The sequence below is a fragment of the Trachurus japonicus genome, chromosome 17 (assembly GCF_045865225.1).
Source record: "Trachurus japonicus isolate A0001 chromosome 17, Traja_1.0".
Lineage (NCBI taxonomy): Eukaryota > Metazoa > Chordata > Actinopteri > Carangiformes > Carangidae > Trachurus > Trachurus japonicus.
Genome location: NC_140923.1, coordinates 9,049,406 through 9,063,172, shown reverse-complemented (window position 1 = coordinate 9,063,172; position 13,767 = coordinate 9,049,406). Strand labels below are relative to the sequence as shown.

Sequence of the window (13,767 nt, the reverse complement as noted above, 5' to 3'; positions counted from 1 at the left end):
ATTAACGGTGAAAAATATAAAGAGCAGAAAAACACAATTAGCAAAGTGGAGTCAAAATCCTGAGAAGTTATTATGAGAAATTATAAGTGAAAATGTTTTGGTTTTTTTAAACAAAATCATAAAAATGTATCATTTTGAGTCAAAATGACAACTTAATATCTCATATTACTGACTTCCAAAGTAGCCCACCATTTCTGACTTTCAATAATAATTCAGAGTTGGACAGTCAACATTTTGACTCACTGCCTCATAGTGAGAATATTTATTTTTATTATCATTGTTAACCTTTAATTCTTGGTTGTTGTTTTTTTTCTATTAGGCCTATTGGCAGAAATTGGCATCTTAGGTATTGGACCTTTAGACGTTGAAAGAGATTTAGTGTCTCATATTTTTGACTTGAAAGTAAAAAAAAAAAAAAAAAAAAATCAGACTAAGTGTCTCATAATTTGTCTTTTTGTCTTCTCCTCTTTTCTTCTTTTGTCTCTTCTTTTTCTATTCCCATATATAAACTAATCAAATGCCTATATAGCTACTAATAGGCCTAATAACAATTTCTAATAAAGCCAGTAGATTAGTAATGGTTTAAAAGAGACACCAAAAGCATTTCAGGGCAAAGTCTGTGCACGTTAACGTCTGGCAGCCACAGTTTCTCCTCTGAAGGAGCTGCAACAATGTCTGGCAGCATTCCTCATGTATCGGTCACTGCCAGTGAATAAGCCCCTAATAAATCACACTCCACTTTTCTTTCTCTGTGTTGTTTGTTGGAAACTTGGACTGGACTGGGAGTTAATGCCGGCCTGGGATGCTCTCCTACAGAGTCAGAGGCAGAGTCAGTCCTGCTGCCGTCTGGACCGCTCCGAGTGTTGAAACAGAGACAAAGAAAGAATTCAAAATGACACAAGTCAGAAGAAATAAACCGGACCGAGTTTCTTCCTCTAGGACAAAAGAAAGTTTCCTGCCTGATTCTTTGTGTGTGTTTTAAATAACTACCGTCAGTCACATGCTGTATTCCAACAATTCACTCATATTCCTCCATCCATCATCCTTGAAACTGTAATAAATAAGGACAATAGGATTTCTGAGCACAACCTTCAAAATAAAAGCCCAGGTCAAAGTCTTTGTGCTGCACAAACCAAGACAAGCTGCTACTGTACGGGATTAGTAATATCCCCATTATATCTATATTTTTAACATCTTTCTGTGTAAATACACTAGATTACACAGTATTGCACTGTTACTATATACTGTTTGTGTTTACACATATTATGTATGTACGTAATCTACACATAGCCTATCATACGCCAATTTATATGCATATTTTATTGTACTGTAGGTCTATGTTAAGTATATGTATGTATACATGTAATTGGCACATCACGGCCAATTCTTTCACACAAATACCTGCACAATTAACATGTACGGTCTAATTAGTGCTATAATAATATAATATAGGTAGCCTATACAATGTGTAAATGTGGGTTTCTGCTATAATATAAAGTTGAATCCAGACTTTTAAAGACATTATAAGAGCACACAGAATGCAGTTTAATACCTTTCCCCACATTATCTGATTGTTTAGTGTCTATTTAATTGCATTATTTGTATTTTTAATCTTCCTCTATAGTAGCTACCAATGCACCAATTTATTTTCCATGACATGAGTGATAATTGGAGCTTTTATTTCTTGATTGATCTGATTTATTTCCGGTCTCATCGTGTTTAGTTTATGTTTGACCGCCTTGATGCAGGTTTGTATCTGTGTCTGTGGAGGAGTTCCTCTGTCTGCAGGGACAGAGAGAGACACAGAGAGAGAGAAACAGATTCCTGGTTGTCTGGCTGCGCGGTGCCAGCGGGCTGCTCTCCGCTGCTGCTGCCCGGGCTGCAGTCGCTCCTCTCGGCTAACCCTAACCCTAACACCGACCCAAAGGACCCGACAAGAAATATGTCAAAGTAACGTTTAAACACCCTATAAAGTAATAGTGTTAACGGCAAGGGGGCTTTAACAGTCCCCCCACCACCCCCCCCCCCCTCTCTTTGTCAAGTTAAATAAATGAACTCACGAAGGGCGGATGTTGAAAATCTCAGCCTTCAAAATAAAAGTGTCAAGCTAGAGGTTAAAAAATAAATTAAAAATGTTGTAGTCCAGAAGTTACAAGATTAAAATAGCACGATAAAGACTGAAAATGGAAGATGTATTATAATGAAACTAATTTTAAAAAAGAAAAAAAAAAGCTGATGTTGCTCTTGCTTTATTAGCTAGCAAGCAAGTGGTAATGTCAATTAGATACTATAGCCTAATTAAAGGGACATGGAGGAGTTTTAGGCTTAGAAAACACTGGTGGGATAGCCTGCTTATGAATTATGTGGAGAGTTGATTCTCTGTCTGTGTGTATGTCTTTTTCTCTCTCTCCTTCTTAAATTTGTTTTAACATGTCTGTTGTTGTTGATATGGACCGCTTGTTGTGTCTGCAATAAAGATTAATAATAATAATAATTTGTATTTGGTTATAAAAAAGTCTCATATTAATGTGGATGTTCCACACTTGTTAATGGCTCCATTTCCTATATCATTTTGTCTTTATCGTTATTTTGTTATTATTATTAGTGGTCGGCTCGCCCAGCATTTCCTACTTTCAGTTTCCTGGACGCTGCCCGGCGGGTCGTGGGAATAACGCTGCCGGATCGCTGTTAATGGTCAGAACTATGACAGTATCTGATCATCTTCGAACCTCCGACTTTCATTCTTGATCAATGAAAACATTCTTGGCAAATGTTTCTGCTTTCGTCCGTCTTGTGCCGGTCCAAGAATTTGCACGCGGAGGCTCATGAAATGTAGTGTGAAAACACTTAAGCTTTCCAAAACTCCTCGTTGTCCCTTTAATGTAACTGACATTTCTCTTCATTATGTCTCTTGTAAGCTAACTAACAAGCTGATGGATAAGATAAGATAAGTTAGTCTATGTTTAGATGTAGTAGCCTATGGGTTAACCACTGAGGATTGATTACGTTGTAGATTTGGGTCGTGGTAAACCATCAATAAAAGATAACTAGATTGAATTATAAGGTTTAATTCAGATTTAGAGCCCGTCCACATGGATTCGGGTTTCCATGAATCCATCTCAGCGTTTCGTCCAGATGGAAACAGCTTTGAGGGGGTAAAACTGTATTTTTGGAAACAGGTCCCAGAGAGGGAAAATCTCAAAACACCCCACCCAAAATGGATCTTTTGTGAAACGATGATGTCATACCCCCCACCACTCTGACCTGTTTACAGTCGATGGACGTAACATAATAACAGCGGACGACTACTGTCTGCGGCTGAAACACACCCGTTAAATCTTCATAGATCGTCATATTTGCCCCGACATGACTCCCAGTCAACATTTAATCCACTTATAATGTTTAAAGTTTGAACTTCGTTCTTATCTCTGTTTTTGGTGTTTATGTGTGGCGGTAGGCCTATTACAGGGCGACGCAGCAGCTCCAAACTTCTACTATAGCGTTTTGAGTCCAACTGCTGATCGGCGGGCGCTAACCCTGGGCGGAGGGATACGTGAGTTGGTTAGGTCCAAATAAAAACTGTGTTTTTCCTGCACTTTGAAGGGCTGGAAAAAATTATATTATAGTGAACAATGGAACTGTGTATTATTTTTCAGGTAAAACCTCTTTTAGGCCGTGAAAATAGGCCGTTTCTTTGGGTCTGTTCACAACAATGTCTGTTGTAAATCTCTGGGCAGGGCTATTATGGGCTGGCGTTGCTAACGGGAGGAGTGCAGAGAGTCTTCTACTGCAATTAAAGTACTTAGGGGCTATTTGTAGATCACACAACCCCACTTTAAAAAAAATGCCACTATCCCTTTAAATAAGAGGAAAGATGTCAGTTTAAAGATAGTTTAAAAGGGAAACACCTACAAATTAACAAGTTAAACTACTGTTAAGCTACAGCTAATTTGGGATGCTGCCAGAGGGTCATTGTTTTATCTAATTTTAAAAAATTATTAATAACTAACTTAACACTCCCCACCTCCTGGTTTGGTTGTGACCGATTTTGTCAGCGCGTTTTATTTTGACAGGTCAGACCGGAAGTGTCCCCTGTGTTATGACGTCCGGCTTGACTGTGCTCGCTTCTCATTGGTGTGTGGCCGCTCAGCTCAGCTCAGCTCAGCCCGCAGGAAGGAAGGGTTCGTGGAAACTTGAGGACATGCGGCGTCTTCAACAAACTTTACTCCAACTCAACTTTTCTCCGAGCTGAAGAAAGAAAAAACTGAAGAGGGAAGAAATGAACTGAGGCGCGAGGCGGAGAGGAAGAGGAGAGAGGTGAGGAGAGGAAGAGGAGAGGAGGGGGAGAAGAAGCCGTTCACTCCCTTTGATCCTGTATCGAGGTATTGATTTTTAAGGCCTGACTTTTAAAAATAACACAGCTGTTTTAGTTGCACATGGGAAAATGCTGATTTTGATGTTTTACATATCTGCACTGGGATAAACTATGATGTCAGACTCATCAAACTACATACAATGAAAAAGAAAAAATACAGTATTTATATCAAGTATTGAGTAATTCCCCTTAAATCTGACCAAAAAAACTTTATTAAAACCCATTTTTCTGCAGGAAACAGTCTCTGCTTTCATTGCCTTGTGTTGTTCCCATGACCACCACCAGTTTATCTTCTGGTCTGTTGTTGGGGGAAACCAGTTCATCTCCATCATCAGCTGTAGTAGGTCTGTTGTGTGACCATTCAAACTTCTTGAGACAGCTGCTTTTAGTCAGTTCTCACATTATCAGCAGCAGCAGCAGCAGCAGCAGCAGCAGCAGCAGCAGCAGCACTGAGAGCTGCTCTGGGCTCGGAGGGTTTAAACATGTCTCAGACTATAGAGACACTCACAACCTGCTGCCTCAAGCTGCTGCTCCATGAGAAAATAAAACGGCTGGAGACAATAACAATTAAAAAAAAAACAGTAAAAATCTAATGCATTTTCTACTGATTCAACTTTCCTCTAACTTTTAGTTCAGAGTGTTTTGTGTTGTTGTATTGAATTGGATTATAATGTGAGATTTACTTTTAAATATTATGCAGTCCACTCTCTGTTTGCATTGATGATGATGTACAGTAGATCAATCATCAGAAACAGTTTGATAATCGATATTTGAAAAAAACAAAAACCAAAAAAACAAACATAACTAGTTCCAGCTTCTCAAATCTGATCCTTAAAATAGAGACAAAGAATTCAAAATGACACAAGTCAGAAGAAATAAACTGGACTAAGTTTCTTCCTCTAGGACAAAAGAAAGTTTCCTGCCTAATTCTTTGTGTGTGTTTTAAATAACTACCGTCAGTCACATGCTGTATTCCAACAATTCACTCATATTCCTCCATCCATCATCCTTGAAACTGTAATTAAATAAGGACATATGGATTTCTGAGCACAACCTTCAAAATAAAAGCCCAGGTCAAAGTCTTTGTGCTGCACAAACCATGGACAAGCTGCTACTGTATGGGATTAGTAATATCCCCATTATATCTATATTTTAAAAATCTGTTTCTCTGGGTTTTTTGAGTTGTTGCTAAAGCAAAACAAGCTATTTGAGACATCAACAGGTGTTCTGGAGACAAATTCATCAATAAATTAAGTAAATGAATCCATAACTATTGATATTAGTTTACAGTTTTTAAATCCATTGCAGTACGACCAAACAGTCTGTCTCAACAAAAGCAGAAGAAACTATTTTTTAGATTTATTCACATTATATAAATTTAATGTTAGATTTACTTTAAAGATGCAAGAAGTCAAAATACTAAACAGCATCAGAATGTAGAGATAATAGATTACTCATCATTTACCACTAATTTATTAATAAACAGGTTAGTGTTTTCTTTTAAGGGTGGATTAAAGTGAGCTGTAATAAAAACTGTGTTATTCAACTGTATATTTACTTAAGTAAAAGAACCAATGCAGTAAAGTGAAAATATAAGAGGATTTGCACACACTTGAATTAAAGCTGCTGTTGTGACAGAAATGTCAATATATTGGACTAATTGTGTAAACCGCATCTAGTAGTTTCATCAACTAGTTGTGGTAAACTGTCCGATTAATCCTCTGACTGAGTTGAACTAATACTTTTATGTTCCAATTAGTTTTTTTTGTTGTTGTTTTTTTAATTGCTGCACTTTGTGTTGTGTGTGAAGGTTTTTAAAATTCACCACGGCGCCTGTTCACCTCGCTCTCTCACACTTTTCATCATCATTGTTGCTGCTGCTCCTACTCAGACATTAAAGGGATAGTATCATTTTTTTAAAGTAGGGTTGTATGATCTCTAAATAGCCCTAAGGAACTTTAATTGCAGTAACAGACTCTCTGCACTCCTCCCGTTAGCAACGCCAGCCCTAATAGCCCTGCCCAGAGATTTACAACATACATTGTTGTGAACAGACCCAAAGAAACGGCCTATTTTCAACGGCCTAAAAGAGGTTTTACCTGAAAAAAAAATACACAGTTCCATTGTTCACTATAATATATTTTTTTCCAGCCCTTCAAAGTGCAGGAAAAACACAGTTTTTATTTGGACCTAACCAACTCATGATCCCTCCGCCCAGGGTTAGCGCCCGCCGATCAGCAGTTGTTAGGTCCAAATAAAAACTGTGTTTTTCCTGGAAAAAATTATATTATAGTGAACAATGGAAACTGTGTATTTTTTTTCGGTAAAACCTCTTTTAGCCGTGGAAAATAGGCCGTTTCTTTGGGTCTGTTCACAACACTGTATGTTGTAAATCTCTGGCAGGGCTATTATGGGCTTGGCGTTGCTAACGGGAGGAGTGCAGAGAGTCTTCTACTGCAATTAAAGTACTTAGGGGCTATTTGTAGATCATACAACCCCACTTTAAAAAAAATGCTACTATCCCTTTAAAGGGTTAATTAAGCGGCCTCCTCGGAGCCTCTCTCCAGCTCTGCTCTCCACCAGATGGAGTGTTTCAGATCTCAGTTTACAGCCAAGTTGGGCAACTCCATCCTGAATGTGGTTTTATGATCTACCGTTCGTCATCCAGCGATGGCATGCCTGTGTGAATTTGTGCCGACTCAAACATTTTTCACTTCGACTTCTTCCCGGCTTCACAGACGAGTCTGAAAGAGTCTGAAAGAGTCTGAAAGAGTCCTCGCTGCATTGTTACGTTGTTTTCTCTCTCTGTGTCTTTGTCTGTGTGTTCCCTGCAGGCTCCTGTAGTAAAGATGCAGTCCGCTCTGGTTCTGGCCGCGCTGGGCGTCGTGGTCGTGTGCAGCCTGGACGGTCTGAGCGCCCACAGGCCCAAACCAGACCAGCAGCCGCAGCCGCAGCCGCAGCCGCAGCCGCAGAGCCACGAGACGAAGAAGCGGCAGCCGCACATCATATTCATCCTCACAGACGACCAGGTGTGTGTGTGTGTGTGTGTGTGTGTGTGTGTGTGTGGCTACATGTTTAAGAAGAACAGATGAACAGATTTTTTTTTTTTAAAGTCTCCATGTGCAATTTAACAGTTTCCGTCTATAAAGTCAAAAAGCAGCAAAATCTTCAACACAAATATCAGTAAAATTAAAAAATGATACTTGAATTGTTTGTTCATTTTGCACATCACTAAATAATTTCATCTAAATATTGCGTTTTCCATCTCCTATAGATGAAGATTGGCTTCTTAAAACTTGAGATCGACATTTTTCTTAAAGACTTGTCTGGTCTCTTTTCCTCTGTGTCTCTAACCCTCCTCTCCTCCATGTGCATCTGTTTTCAACGAAGCGGACATGAAATCAATCCATGGAGCGGTGGATAACGTTATTTATCATAGGCGCGTTACAATGTGTATATATGTGTAGTCTTATATGTCATAAACAAGAGATTACGTGTTACGAAGCACGTTTGTGTGGCAGTGTCGCCATGGAGACGAGAGCTGGGACACCGGGTCGGAGGCTCTGATCTTACCAGGTTGGTTTTCAGCCAAGAGACGCTCCATTCTCCCTGGAACTAGTTACTAGTCATTGGTTTAAAGGTGTTCAGAAAAGAAAATTGAATTTGATTCCACTGTGGGTCTTAACATTAGTGTAATAACTCGTCTATCAGACGATGGAGCCCAAACTTTGTGCTAAATTCTATTTTCAAGTGAATCCGGGATGAAAGTGTGGTATTTTTTTCGCATTGGATAATACAGGAACACGGATTATACGTCAGCCTGCGCACGATTCACCAGCCACTGATATTCGATACGTCATCCGTCAATCAAACGTCTGAGACAACACACACACACACCGAGCTCCGTCTCGCCCCAAACATTAAATAACCCGCCCGCTCGATAACGACCAATCAAATTAGTTTTCCTTACACGGGTAAACTCGTGCGGAAACTTGTGAAAACTCGTAGAAGGAGGCGCGACAAACAGGACAAACGGCCGTCTCTGAACACCTTTAACCAGCCCTAGGACTCTGAAGCTGCTTCATTAAGGTAAAAAAAATTCTGCGTAGTTTCTCTTTAAAGGTAGAGTATCCTGGAAAAACGGTTCGAGCGGGCTCCATTTTGAAAACACACCATCCAAAAGTCAAAGCCCCTTTCTTCAGACTTTCTCTCCACCACCTCCAGAGCACAGGAACTCACGGTGCTTGTTTTTTTTTTTCCGTCGTAACTTTGCTGCAACTGTCTCGTTGAATTTAGCAAAGTTAGCATCAGCTCTGAGTCTGGTGTCGTCTGGCAGTTTGATTGACGCTTCACAATCCAATAATAATTCATTCGTTGGCATTAAAAGTGATTGGATGGTGTTTTACAGGATCGTCCTTTTCAACAGGTGGCAGTCATTTAATCATCTGGTTGCAGTTGGTTAGTTTTAGAAAATAATGAGAAGTGAATTAATGGTGAGAGTAACGGTTTTGTTGCAGCGCTGCAGCTGATTAAGTTGATGTCACTTCTGGATTAGGCCTGGTGCACGTTTAGCATGTGGTGTTATTAAAGGGATAGTTTCAACCTTTTGGCAAATTGGCCCATTGCCATAATCCCTATAGTCATAGCAGTAGGTTTGTTACCTTTAATTGTCGGTGCAAGCTGTTTTTAGAACGGCGGAGCAGAGCCGTTGAGCTGCTCAGGCTACGCTACGGAGGCTCATTTATGGGATTTCTTGGTTTTCCCTCATCAACTCATCAAATACACAATCAAGTTGTGACCTGCACATTCACCACGCTATGAGATAATTAACGGAACGTAGCGTAGCTCTGAGCAGCTCGCCGCTCTGCTCCGCCGTTCTAAAATTAGCTTGCACCAACAAATAAAGGTAACAACCTAGGCTCTATGACTATAGGATTATGGCAATGGACAATTTGTCAAAAATGATGAACTATCCTTTTAACCTTGACTTTAGTATGAAAACAAATACACAATAAAAAAGTAAAATAACTTCAGGTGGGTAAATATTCCTCAGAGTTGTGTTATATTATCTCTGTCCTCAGGGCTTCAACGACATCGGCTACCACAACCCGACCATCAAGACTCCCACTCTGGACAAGCTGGCGGCGGCGGGCGTGACGCTGGAGAACTACTACGTGCAGCGATCTGCACGCCGTCACGCAGCCAGCTCATCACGGGCAGGTACAGCACCACGCCGCGTCTCTTCACTGACCTGGGGTCTGTTTCACAAAGCAGCTTCAACAAACTCTGAGTCTAATCCTGAACTCTGAGTTCATCTACTCTGAGAACAGGTGATAACAGTTGTTCAATCAACTCTGAGTAACTTGACCCTGAGTTACAGGGAGATGAAAAGCCCTCATCAATGGAACAAAGATAACATGATTCACCTGGGCAACCAGCAAACCCCCCCCCCCCCAAAAAAAAAAAAGATTCTGCAGCAGCGGCAAATGGACGTGAGCTCGGATTTTTTTTTTTACCGTGGGACAATAATGTGAGTATTAATCTAAAAAAAAGAAATCTCGGAGTTATTCAACATTACTGTGTGTTGAGCAGGTGCAACTCCAAATGTGTGTTTGATAGTTTCACGTTTGTCTCCATTCTAACGTGACGGGGATGTGGTGTAGTCATCAATCACCTGGAAAATAATCCAGAAGTGGATCGACCTGCTACGGAAAAACCAATAAGAGAGAAGTGCAATTTTCTCTGAACTGCGTGTGTGTCCGTGTTGTGACTCGTGTCATGTGAGGGTTGTTGAGATAAAAGGTCCGGTGGCAGAACAACGGGAACGATCAAACTAATCCTCATGGAGAATAAAACATCCAGTCCTGTCAGCCGCTGCTTTCAGTCTGCAGCTTCAGATAAAGAGGAGAAACTCAGGGTCCCGACCAGGTTAGGTTCACGGAGTGTGTTGCCATAGTAACTGACTCTGAGCTTCAGTTACCTCTCTTTGTGAAACGGGCTGGAGTTACTCCTCTGTCCCTGGTTTGACTTACCTCCCTTTCTGAAACAGAAAACCCAGAGTTTCCCCTCAGTTCAGGGTGAACAGACTCAGAGTTTCACTAAACCTGCTTTGTCAAACGGACCCTGCAGCGAATGTTGGGAAACCCGACTGTTGTTGTTGTTGTTGTTGTTATTAAAAACACTGGGTAGACTTCACCTCAGGGACGTCGTCTGGAGTTGATTCACGTCGCAGCTTTAAATGGTACAAATGCAAAAACTCTTTGTCGCTGATGATCAGTCAGATGTTTGATCTCCTTGAATCAAAGCAGCAGGGATTTTTTTTCTCTCTTTGTTTTGTTTTTATGGTTTTTTAACCTCGTTGAACTTGTTTTAACATTAAGTATCATTTATGCAGCTCATCCTCGTTTGTATTTCTAGTCTTTGCATTTTTTTCGACTGATTATTTTCCTTTTAATGTCAGAAATGTATAAACAAAACAAGCAGTATTGTAAAAAAGAATGGCATGTGTTTTGTTTTATCAATTTATCAAAGTCCAAAAATAATCGATTTTACATTAAATTAAACAGGAAAAATTAGTAATCTGCAACTTAATTAGTGAATTTTGTGGATTTTTACTTATAGCACAGATTCATATTCTCTGGTCTTAATTTTCTCTATTTCAGGTATTTCTCTAGATGTTTTTACAGCTTTTTTTTGAGACTTTATTGATCCTGATGAGGTTAACAGGAAGTGATTATACTAAGATGAAAATAGATCAAATAAAATTGCAGACAACATTGAACTCAGACGCTTCAGATCGTGTGGATGTTGAACCCACAGAGAGTCTGAGACTCTGGTTCACATGAGGTTTTAGTTGGCTGCTCTGAATAATCTGATTATTGATGAGGCAACCTGAGAATTAATGAGTCTCTGCTATGCTGCTGCGAGGACAAACGTTCGACTCTGTCTCAGCAGCAGCAGCAGCAGCAGCAGCAGCAGCGACAAAACCAACAATCAGGGCGGCCCTAGGTTGTTGGTGGCCCCCTAAACAAGGTTTTTGTTTGTGGCCTGCACTCTAAGCGCAAACACCAAATCACTGGTTAAAACTGAATACAGACGTGTTTTTCCTCTGAGGTTTGAGGCCATTTTTTCAACTTTACATATTTTTTTAAGATACTTGCAGATGTAACAATACTCAAGTGTTTTATGTCTAAATAACTAACCTCCGCTGTAAGCACACTGAGGCCAGTTTGTCCTAGAACACTGTAGAAAGAAATAATTTAGGACAAATGCTGGAAATTTGAGGTCTGCTTTTTGAAAAATGTCCAATCCCTAATGAAAACACTCCTTCAGTCATGAGAATGAACTGTTTTGGTGCTTGAAATAGGATATGAATACAGTAATAGAGAAGTGTAGAAAACAAGTCTAAAATGACATTTTGTAAGATTGCTTTTTGAGCACAAATGTTTGTCATTCTGCCGTTCTATTTTCACCAAATGTCTCAAATGTGAGATATAAAGAAGCTGAATATTGACTTCACATTACATATAAAGCTCATAGCTGCACGTGCAGCCTCAGGATGTTTTAAATGACTTGATGAACCCCAGGTACCTTTCTGATCATGTGGCCCCCACCTAACGGCTGTGGCCCTGAACAACCACATAGGGGTTGATGCCAGCGGCCGGCCCTTGCCAACAATTGTTTATGGACTGGAGTCTCCTTTTTTTATTCCCTCCCCTGCAGGTACCAGATTCACACGGGGCTGCAGCACTCCATCATCAGACCGCGGCAGCCCAGCTGTGGCGTCGCACATGGACACGCTGCCCGATGGCTGCGAGAGGCCGGGTACAGCACACACATGGTCGGCAAGTGGCACCTGGGCTCTACAGGTGAGAGGGAGGGAGAGCGGACAGGTGGAGGACTAATGAGTTTCACTATTGGTTTATTTCAAATTGTTTTTTATTGAGTTTTCAAAAAACTGTAGTGAGAAAAACCAAACAGTTGAAACTGACAGAGAGCTGTTAGACACCAGACATGATCCCATCTCCAGTGTGCGTGGTTTATAATACACATACATACATACATAGGTACTACATAGACAGTTTTTGTTACATTTTCAATAGTCAACCCAGGTACAGATACATGCCAAAAAAAAAAGAAAAAAGGAAAATCAACGAGAGAAAAGACAGGAAGAGAAGAGAAGGGGGGGGGGGGGTATTGAGGGTTGTATTGAAGCCCCAACATGAGAAAATTGTTCGCCGGTGACACAGGAAGAGCAGTGAACTGAGACACTGGGAGCTTCCGCTACAATCAAGCATCAAACACAGACTTATTTAATTTTTTTTCGAACAATTTCTCATGTTGGGGCTTCAATACCAGAGGGACATTACAGACAAGCAGCATGGAGGTATTTGGATGTTTTTTTGGTGTCTTTTTGTTACGAAGAAAAGTGAGCTCCGTTACTCAACCGTCATATGGACATGCACTGCTACAACCGAGACCCCCTGTAACTCAGAGAAGCCACGGAGGACTCTGAAACTTCTCCAGCTTTGTCCACATGAGGGGCAATTTTGGGGTGAACTATCCCTTTAACTTTTATTTTTGCAAACATTTGATTATCTACGGCTCAAATGTTTGATATTGAAGTTGTTTCTGATGTTATTTCCTCAGTTTTAATGTTGCTCTTGGATGTGCGCAGTAAATTAAAGCGTAATAATCTGTGTTATGTTTAGATTTAAAAAAAAGAAGATGAACTTCCTCCTGAACTGATGTTGAGGAGGAGGAGGGGGGTGGGGGGGCTGGCTGGGGGGACTGGGGTGGGGGGGGGGCGAGGTTTAGATGCTGTTCAACCCATATCCAACAAACACGTCGGTTGAAACATACCGACACCTTGAGTTCAGTCTGGGTTCAGGTCCCTCGGGCTTTTATCACACACTGGTTCACACGTGGTCGAACGAGTCGAACCTCCGGGTCGCGACCTCCAGTTCCTCAGTCAGATATAAACTTATATGAACATCAGCTGATCGTTTCCCCGCTCGCCGCTCGGCTATAAGCTCATTCACCTGCTCGGCGCTCAGCGGGAGCAGCAGGGATGGAGGAACAATGTAAACACGTACTTATCGCTCCTGTTGTGAATGTTTAAGTTCAGCAAAGTCTTAATCCTGCAAAATGGTTTTTAATGATCAGAATGAGTCCCTCATTATTTTAATTTTGTCGAACCACCACTGAGAACGGAGCTACAGGTTAGAGGTAAATTCATTGTTGTAGAGTCCAATAGAGCAGTTTGTGAGCTAAAAAGCAAAATAAATACAACTAAATTCTTGAATGATCACTGCATACTGTATGTTGTTGTTTTTAAATTGTTAGTTTTGCGTGTTTATACGTCTTATGTGGAGATTTCAGTTGCAGGTTAT

At 40.6% G+C, this 13,767-nt stretch overlaps 1 protein-coding gene across 1 annotated transcript; it reads left to right on the top strand.

Annotated features, from left to right (window-relative positions):
- The first annotated feature begins 7,179 nt into the window (after positions 1–7,179).
- LOC146970087 (arylsulfatase I-like) lies at positions 7,180–12,279 on the top strand. The gene is made up of 3 exons (XM_085804588.1): positions 7,180–7,404; positions 9,457–9,595; positions 12,098–12,279. The coding sequence occupies exons 1-3, from the start codon at positions 7,225–7,227 to the stop codon at positions 12,277–12,279; spliced, it is 501 nt and encodes a 166-aa protein (XP_085660714.1). The 5' UTR covers positions 7,180–7,224.
- The last annotated feature ends 1,488 nt before the right edge of the window (positions 12,280–13,767 follow it).

Excerpts from the sequence above, each read along its gene's own strand:
- LOC146970087 (XM_085804588.1), top strand. The coding sequence starts at position 7,225 with ATGCAGTCCGCTCTGGTTCTGGCCGCGCTGGGCGTCGTGGTCGTGTGC. Across the intron at positions 7,405-9,456 it reads TCATCCTCACAGACGACCAG|GGCTTCAACGACATCGGCTA; the intron begins GTGTGTGTGTGT and ends CTCTGTCCTCAG. Across the intron at positions 9,596-12,097 it reads AGCCAGCTCATCACGGGCAG|GTACCAGATTCACACGGGGC; the intron begins GTACAGCACCAC and ends CCTCCCCTGCAG.